General features: G+C 38.0%; 1 protein-coding gene across 3 annotated transcripts in view; it reads right to left on the reverse strand.

The window, feature by feature from the left end:
- Positions 1-9,141, reverse strand: part of FCRL5 (Fc receptor like 5) — a 33,567-nt gene extending 24,426 nt beyond the window's left edge. For 2 of the 3 annotated variants that reach the window (XM_027610884.2, XM_027610881.2), the window contains exons 1-2: positions 9,007-9,127; positions 8,112-8,162 (exon numbers count right to left, since the gene is read on the reverse strand). In XM_027610884.2, the coding sequence (XP_027466685.2) occupies positions 8,112-8,162; positions 9,007-9,037 (82 nt within the window). In that variant the 5' untranslated portion in view covers positions 9,038-9,127. Of the gene's footprint in view, positions 1-8,111; positions 8,163-9,006 lie in introns of all 3 variants that reach the window. The other variant, XM_027610883.2, reaches the window with a different exon arrangement.
- Between the last annotated feature and the right edge of the window lie 488 nt (positions 9,142-9,629).

A 9,629-nucleotide genomic window follows, 5' to 3' on the forward strand; every position in this document is an offset into this window, starting at 1 on the left:
GGCCAATCCTGCCCTTTTGTGTTGGTACCACACTGGGATGTGCTTCCTATTTCTGGAATGTTTCATGCAGCTTCCATGGAGCCTTTTTTCTTATATTGTGCCCCACTCCATCCCTGCCCCTTCCAGCTCCCACTCTCCCTCTGTTTCATGAAGTCATTACCAGCTACTTGGCATATAGTTTATTATTTACTTGCACTATAATTGGTGCTTTTGGACAATTATTTAACGGGGATCTTGGTTAGGTGGATGTTTCTTGTACACTGGACTGGCTGGAGGCCCTTTTATATCATGAGCTTCCTAAGCACAGAAATGCTGCCTCCTATGCTTTCCCATCATTCTCAACACCAAGTACAATGCTGTACATAAATGTTACTAAAATTTTTGTTAAATAAATGAATAAATATATTTTATTCTAATAATTTAAACTTTGGTAAAAACAAACCCATTTATATGTATGAATTAAAAGAAATTGAGACGCATCAACAGGTGCAATTACAATGTCAAGTACCAGAAGTGACAGGAACAAGATGATGGAATAGGAGGTCTAAAACCTGTGTCTCCCACAGAAACACATATTTGGCAGCCATCCACAGATAAAAGTGGGGAGGTGTAAGACCCAGGTAGGAGATTGCAAAATCCCACCGGAACCAAAGACCAAGGAGGATCACTTTGAGAAGGCAGGCACATGCCCTGTAGAAAACTCACTGACTATGAGCCCATCTGCAGACCTAGAGCTACCTCATCTTCCTGTGGACTCAACTCTAGTCCAATTTATCCATGGTCTTGCCTCTAGATCCCATGGCCAAGGGACCCAAGAGGAACCATCCACATCCATGCCCCGATAGCAGGCCCACTGATCTCAGACCTGACTACTGTTGCTGAAGCAGTCCTGTGACCCAGCTCCGGTCCCACTTTACTGCAGTCTAGAGGTAGTCTTGGCCATCCAGGAATCAGCCTAACAACCCATTGGGAGAATACTCAGGGACCCAGGAGAAATCACACCCATTCATGCCCCTGGTAACAGGTTTGCCAACTGTGGACCCAACTGCAGACCTAACAACGGCCATGAGATCCGGCTCCAGCCCTGCTCAACCATAGTCCTAAAGGCAGTCCCATAAGTCCAGGGAAGCAGCAGATGGTATTTACGTGCCAAAACCAGTCTGTAAAATTATCTGTTCTTCTAAATAAACAGACACCCATGCAAAGTTACACAGATCATGAAGAGTCAGGAAAATATGACAACATCAATGGAAATTAATAAAGCTCCAGCAACTGACTCTAAAGAAAAGGGGATCCATGTACTGCTTGACAAATAATTCAAAATAATAGTCTTAAAGAAGCTCAGTGAGCTATAAGTGGACACAACTAAATGAAATCAGGAAAATAATACCTAAACAAAATGTGAAGTTTAACAAAGAAATAGAAAACAAAAAAGACTCAAGCAGAAATCTTGGGTCTAAAGAATAAAATAACCAAACTGGAAAGTTCAATAGAGACCTTCAATAGCATAATTGATCAGGAGAAAGGATAAGCAAACTTGAAGACAGAACATTGGAAATTATCCAGTTAGAAGAACAAAAAGAAAAGAAAGAATGACAAGAAGTGAAAAACGCTTGAGTGACTTATGGAATAACAATAAGTGAATCAATATACATATTATTGAAGTCCCAGAAGAAGCAGAGAACAAAGGCAGAAAGATTATTTGAAGAAATAATGACAGAAAACTTCCCAAATCTGGGGAGGGAAATGTGTATCCAGGTTCATGATCCCCAAAGAACCCCAATAGGCTGAACGTCAAAGGTCTAAACCAAGACACATCATATTCAAATTCTCAAAAGTCAAAGACATGGAGAGTTTTGAAATTAGTAAGAGAAAAATGACTCATTAAGGAGTCTCATACAAAGAAACCCCCATAAGACTTATAGTGGATTTCTTTAGCAATATTGTAGGCCAGGGTAGAGTGAGATGATATATTCAAAACACCGAAAGAAAAAAAAAAAAACCCTGCCAATCAAAATACTATACCCAGCAAAACTGTCCTTCAAAAATGAAGGAGAGATAAATACTTTCCAAGACAAACAAAAGCTGAGGGAGTTAACCACCACTAGACCTGCCTTACAAGAAAAGCAAAAAGGAGTTCTTCAAGAACACCAAAGAAAGGACATTATTAGGAGCATAAGAACACACAGAAGTAAAAAACTCCCTGGTGAAGGTAAACATGTTGTCAAATTCAGAATACTCTAAATATAGTATCTTAGTCCATTCATTCTGCTATGACAAAAATACCATAGTGAGTGGCTTATGAACAACAGAAATTTATTTCTCACAGTTCCAGAAGCTGGAAACTCCAATATTAAGGCACCAGCCCGATTCCTTTCTGGTGAGGGCCCATTTCATCATAGACAGCCATCTTCTGATGTGACAAGGCAGAAGGGTGAGAGAGCTCTCTCTGGCCTCTTTTATAAGGGCACTAATCTCATTGATGAGGGCTTTGCCCTAAAGACTTACTCACTTTCTGAAGCCCCACCATCTCCTAATACTACCACCTGACAGGTCATAATTTTAACGTATGAATTTTGGGGGACACAGACCATAGCATACTGTATGGTGATATATAATCACTTTTAACTGTTGTATAAGTTAAAAAAGACAAAACCATTAAAAATAACTATAGCTACAATAATTTGTTAATGTATACACAATATAAAAATATGTAGATTGTGACATTAATAACAAAATGTGGGGAAGGAGAAGTAAAAGTGTAGCATTTTCATACATGATTGAAATAAATTTCTTAGCTCAAATTGACTGTTATAACCATAAGATGTTTTATACAAGCCTCATGGTAATCACAAAGGGAAAAAAAAACTATAGTAGATACAAAACAGATAAAAAGAGAGCAATCAAAGTACAGCACTACAGAAAATCATCAAATCACAGAGGAAGACAATGGGACAGGAAGAAAGAAAAAAAAGGAACTGCAAAACAGTCAGAAAGCAATGAAAAAATGACAAGAGTAATCCTTACTTATAAATAACTACTTTTAATTTAAAAGGATTAAATTTTCCAAGAAAAAACACAGAATAGCTGAATAAATAAAAATAATACAACTATATGCTGCCTACAAGAGTTTCATTTTAGATTTAAGGGCACACATAGGCTCAGAGTAAAAGGATGGAAAATATGTTCCATGCAGATGGTAACCAAAAGAGAGCAAGAGTGACTCTACTTTTATCAGACAAAATAGATTTTAAGTCAAAAATTGTAACAAGAGGGGTGCCTGGGTGGCTCAGTCAGTTAATCATCTGCCTTTGGTTTAGGTCACGATCCCAGGGTCCTGAGATCGAGCCCCACATCGGGCTCCTTGTTCAGGGAGTCCGCTTCTTCCTCTGCCCCTCACCCCGCTCATGTTCTCTCTCTCTCACTTTCTCTCACTCTCTCTGTCTCTCTCTCAAATAAATAAATAAAAGTACAAAAATAAAGATTAAAAAAATTGTAACAAGAGACAAAGAAAGGTATTATACAATGATAAAATAGACAATTCATCAAGAGGATATACAACCATAAATATATATATGCACCCTATATGAAAGCACTTAAATATATAAAACAAATAGCAAATTTGAAATAAGAAATAGGTAACAATACAATAATATTAGGGGACTTTAATAACCCACTTTCAACAGTGGGTACATCATTCAGACAGAAAATCAATAAAGAAATGGCAGACTTGTACAAAACTCTAGACCAGAGAATCTATGTATCTATTTGTAAACCTAATGGACATATATAGAACATTTTATCCTACGGTAGCAGAATACACATTCTCAAGTGGACATGAAACATTCTCCAGCATAGACTACATATTAGGTCACAAAACAAGTCTCAAATTTAAGAAGATTGAATTTTCTGACCATAATGGTATGAAACTAGAAATCATTAACAGGATAAAACTGGAAAATTCACAAATAATGGAAGTGAAGCAACAAGCTCCTGAACAATCAATGGGTCAAAGAAGAAATTGAAAGGGAAATCAGAAAATATCTTGAGAGAAACAAAAATGGAAACACAACATAGTAAAACTTATAGACTATAGCAAAGCAATTCTAAGAGAAAAGTTAATAGTGATTAAGGCCTACTTTAAGAAAAAGATAAAGCTCCCAAGTAAAAAACCTAACTTTACACCTCAAGAAGCCCAAAGTTGGCGGAAGAATGGAAATAATAAAAATTAGAGCAGAAATAAGTCAAATAGAAAATAAAAAATAATAGAAAAGAACAACAAAACTAGAGCTATATTTTAAAAAAGATAAACTAACATAACACAATAAAAAAATAATGGCAAATTGTCAAATTTATTCTGTATTTAAATAAACAGATATTAGTGAGAGAAATGGTAAAAAAATAAAAAAGATAAGGTAAATTGACAAATCTTTAGATAGACCAAGAAAAAAAGAGAGAAGACTCAAATAAAATCAGAAATGAAAGAGGAGGCATTAAAACCGATACCACAGAATTATAAACAAAGACTATTATAAACAGTATATATCAACAAATTGAAAAACTTAGAAGAAATCAATAAATTTCTAGAAACGTACAAGCTACCAATATTGGATCATGAAGAAATAGAAAATCTGAACAGACTGATAACAAGCAAGGAGATTTACTTGTTAATCAAAAACCTCCCAACAAACGGGTGCCTGGGTGGCTCAGTGGGTTAAGCATCTGACTCTTGATTTCTGCTCAGGTCATGATCTCAAGGTCATGAGATTGAGCCCTGTGCTAGGCTCTGCACTCAATGGGGAGTCTGCTTGAGATTCTCTCCCTCTCCTTCTGCCTCTCCCCCAACTCACATTCTCTCTCTCTCCCTCTCTGTATCTCAAATAAATAAATCTTAAAAAAAAAAACAACAACTAAAGCCCAGAATCAGATGACTTCACTGGTGAATTCTATCAAACACTTAACTCCAACCCTCTCAAACTCTTCCAAAGAAATGAAGAGGCAAGAACACTTCTAAACACACTTTATGAGGTCAGCCAAACAAGTACACTACAAGAAACAAAATTGCAGGCCAATATCTCTGATAAGCATAGATTAAAAAAATCCTAAAATGAAATGTTAGCCAACTGAATTCAACAGTATATTAAGAGGATTATGTGGAATTTACCCCTGGGATGACCCAATTTGTGCAAGACAATAAATGTGATACACTAAATTAACAGAATGAAGGATTAAAATCTAAGGATCATCTCAATAGATGCATAAAAAGCATTTCACAAAATTCAACATACTTTCATGATAAAAAAAATCAACAAATTATGTCTAGAAGGAAATTATCTCCCATATATGACAAATCCACAACTAACATCATAGTCAACAGTGAAAAGCTAAAAGCTTTTCCTTTCAGACCAGGAACAAGGCAAGAATGCTTACTCTTGCCACTTCTATTCAATATAGTGCTGGAAGTCCTAGCCAGAGTAAATAGGAAAGAACAAGAAATAAAAGACATCCAAATCAGAAAGGAAGAAGTAAAAGTTTCTGTTTGCAGATGGTATTATCTTATAAAAAGAAAACCCTAAAGATTCTGCCAAAAAACTGTTGGAACTAATAAACACATTCAGTACAGTTGAAGGAAAAATGAGTTACATTTCCATACACTAGCAAGAAATTATTTGAAAAAAGAAAGAGAGAAACAATCCTACTTACAGTAACATCAACAAGAATAAAATATTGAGGAATAAATTTAACCAGGGAAGTGAACAGTCTCTATACTGAAAACTACAAAACATTGAAAGAAATTAAAGAAAACACAAATAAATATAAAAACATCCTGTGTTTATGGCTTGGAACAATTAATATGTTAAAATGTTCATATTATACAAAGCAATCTACAGATTCAATGTAATCCCTATTAAAATTCCAATGGCATTTTTTTTCACAGAACTAGAAAAAAGAATCCTAAAATTTATATGGAGCCGCAAAAGATCCTGACAGTCAAAGCAATACTGAACAAAAACAAAGCTGAAGACACCATACTTCTTTTTTTTTTTTTTTTAAAGATTTTATTTATTTATTTGACAGAGAGAGACACAGTGAGACAGGGAACACAAGCAGGGGGGAGTGGGAGAGGGAGAAGCAGGCTTCCTGCCGAGCAGGGAGCCTGATGTGGGACTCAATCCCAGGACCCTGGGACCATGGCCTGAGCCGAAGGCAGATGCTTAACGACTGAGCCACCCAGGGCCCAAGACATCATACTTCTTGACTTCAAACTATATTACAAAACTATACTAATCCAAAACTGGCGTAAAAGAAGACATATAGAATAATGAAACAGAATCAAGGACCCAGAAATAAATCCACACATTTACAGTCAACTGGTCTTCAACAAGAGTGCTAAGAACACACAATGGGGAAAGAATAGTCTTTTCTGTATAATGTGCTGGGAAAACTGAATGTCCGCATGAAGAAAAATAAAATTGGGCCCTTATATCTCACCATGTAGAAAAATAAACTTAAAATATATTGATGACTTACATATAAGACCCAAAACTATAAAATTATCAGAAGGAAACATAGGTAGAAAACTTCGTGGCATTGGTCTTGGACATGATTTTTTGGTTATGACCCCAAAAGCACAGGGAACAAAAGAAAAATAAGCAAATGGGATTGCATCAAAATAAAAAGCTGATGCACAGCAAAGGAAACAATCGAAAGCATGAAGAGGTAACTTGCAGAATGGGAGAAAATATTTGTAAGCCTTATATCTGATAAGGGGGGTTAATATCTAACATGTATAAGGAACTCTAACAAATCAACAAGAAAACAAATAACCTCATTAAAAAACAGGTAAGGACCTGAATTGATATTCTCAATAGAAGATGTACAAATGGCCAATAAGTACATGAAAAGATGCTCAACATCACTCATCATCAGGGGAATGCAAAGCAAAAACCACAATGAGACATCACCTCACACCTGTCAGATTGATTATTATCACAAAGATAACAAGCACTGTCTAGGAAGTGGAGAAAAGAAACCCTGTGTGCTATTGGTTGGAATGTACTTGGAGTAGTTATTATGAAGATTCCTCAAACAATTAAAAATAAAACTACCATAGGATCCAGCAATCCCACTTCTGGATATCTGTCCAAAGGAAATGATACTAGTATCTTCCAGAGACACCTGCACTCCCACGTTCACCGCCCCATTCTTTTTCTTTTTCTTTTCTTTTAAATTTTTTATTGTTATGTTAATCACCATACATTACATCATTAGTTTTTGATGTAGTGTTCCATGATTCATTGTCTGTGCATAACACCCAGTGCCCCATGCAGAATGTGCCCTCTTTAATACCCATCACCAGGCTAACCCATCCCCCCACCCCCCTCCCCTCTAGAACCCTCAGTTTGTTTTTCAGAGTCCATGGTGTCTCATGGTTCTTCTCCCCCTCCGATTCCCCTCCTTCATTCTTCCCCTCCTGCTATCTTCTTTTTTTCTTCTTAACATATATTGCCTTATTTGTTTCAGAAGTACAGACCTGTGGTTCAAGAGTCTTGCACAATTCACAGCGCTCACCATAGCACACACCCTCCCCAATGTCTATCACCCAGCCACCCCATCCCTCCCACCCCCCACCACTCCAGCAACCCTCAGTTTGTTTCCTGAGATTAAGAATTCCTCCTATCAGTGAGGTCATATGATACATGTCTTTCTCTGATTGACTTATTTCACTCAGCATAACACCCTCCAGTTCCATCCACGTCGTTGCAAATGGCAAGATCTCATTCCTTTTGATGGCTGCATAATATTCCATTGGGTATATATACCACCTCTTCTTTATCCATTCATCTGTCGATGGACATCTTTCACTGCCCCATTCTTCACAATAGTCAGTATATGGAAACAATCTAAATGTCTACCAGCCAATGAATAAATAAAGACAACAAGGCACAGATACACAATGGAGTATTATTCACCCTCAAAAAAGAAGGAAATCCTGCCGTTGTGACAACGTGGATGAACCTGGAGGACATTACGCTAAGTGAAATTAGCCAGACTCAGGTGAATACTGCATGACCTCACTTTCATGTGGAACCTAAAAAAGTTGAACTCACCGAAGCAGAGAATAAACTGATGTTTTCCAGGCGGTGGGGGAACTGGAGATGCTGGTCAAAGGAAACTTTAATTTATAAGATAAATAAGTTCTGGAGATCTAATGCACAGCATGGTGACTATAGTTAATAGTAATGTATACTTGAAGTTTGCTAGGAGAGTAGGTTCTGAGAGTTCTTACCAAACACTCACACAAAAGGTAAGTGAAAAGATAGAAATGTTAATTAGCTCCATTCTGGTACTTATTTTAATAATTATATTATGTATATCAAAACGTCACCTTTTATATCTTAAATATGCACAATTTTTGTTTGTCAATTATACTTCAGTAAGCCTGGGGAAAAAGAACGCAGTGTGCCTTAGGTTTTCCCTGTGCCTTACTCACCTCCCATCTGGGTCCCTCCCTGCCCCTGTGGTCTTTATCTGCCCATCACTGCTGTGGTTCGCATTCGAGTATAGGGGAAGGAGATCTCTTTTGTGTTAGAGACCATGCTCTCCCCGGCCCAGGACCAGGACCTGGGCTTGTCATGCAAGCAATAAGTATATGTCCTTTGCAGAGAGAAAAGGAAGGTCTTCTGTGAATAAGGCAGTAGGAACAGCAAATATCATACATTTTCTGGACTTCTTGAAGTAATATTTCTTGTAGGAAAACAGTGAATAGATCCTTAACTGTTGGGGTCGCTGGGTTCCCTCGCCTGTAGGATTGAAGGTTTATCCCAGCTCTGACCATTCCTTCAGCCCTGAGGGAGAAGCCCCTGAGCTGGATGGTGAATCCTGAGAATGTAATCTCCCCACACAGGAAAGAATGTCTGAGCCCCAAGAAAGGGGAGAGAGCCCAGGGGGAGGGAGAGGCTGTCCGTGCCCCACCTGGGGACCCCACTGAGCAGTTCTACTCACCCAGGACCAGCACGGACACCCACAGCAGCATGAAGACCTGGCCTGCCTAGGGCTGAGACCAAAAGAGAAGTTTTCTCAGGAGTTTTGATCTTAGAGTAGTATGTTGCCCGGCAGCCCCAAGGAGCACATCCGAAAAACTTCTTTTTCAAAGAGCAAGAAGCATTAGTGAATTAGAAAACAGGAAGTGAAAGTCCCCATTTTAACTCTTCATCAAAATGTCCTGCCCTGTGATCAAAGTGAGAAAATAATGCTAGGGTTTTTAAAAAGCACATATCCTTGTCCTCACATTTCTAATGTCGAGAAATTACCTCAAGGAAAATATGCACAGACAGTCTAAGAGAACGTGTATAGTAGCGTCATTCATGACTGCCAAAACACTACAGGCACACGAAAGATCACGAAGGTGGGACTGTTTATAAATATTCTGATACATCTTTACAACAATACACAATGCAGCTATTAAGGAGGAGGCCAACCCGCACAGATCAGCAGGCAACACCACCCTGGCCAGGGGGAAGAGGAGAAAGTAAGGAGGAGATTGTTACATGTAGTGTGGTCCCAGGGGGGTACATGTGAGAAACGGAATCCATGTTGTGCATCAACTGAGAGAAATACACTTTTTT

This window comes from Zalophus californianus, chromosome 10 (assembly GCF_009762305.2).
Source record: "Zalophus californianus isolate mZalCal1 chromosome 10, mZalCal1.pri.v2, whole genome shotgun sequence".
NCBI classification, from domain to species: Eukaryota; Metazoa; Chordata; class Mammalia; order Carnivora; family Otariidae; genus Zalophus; species Zalophus californianus.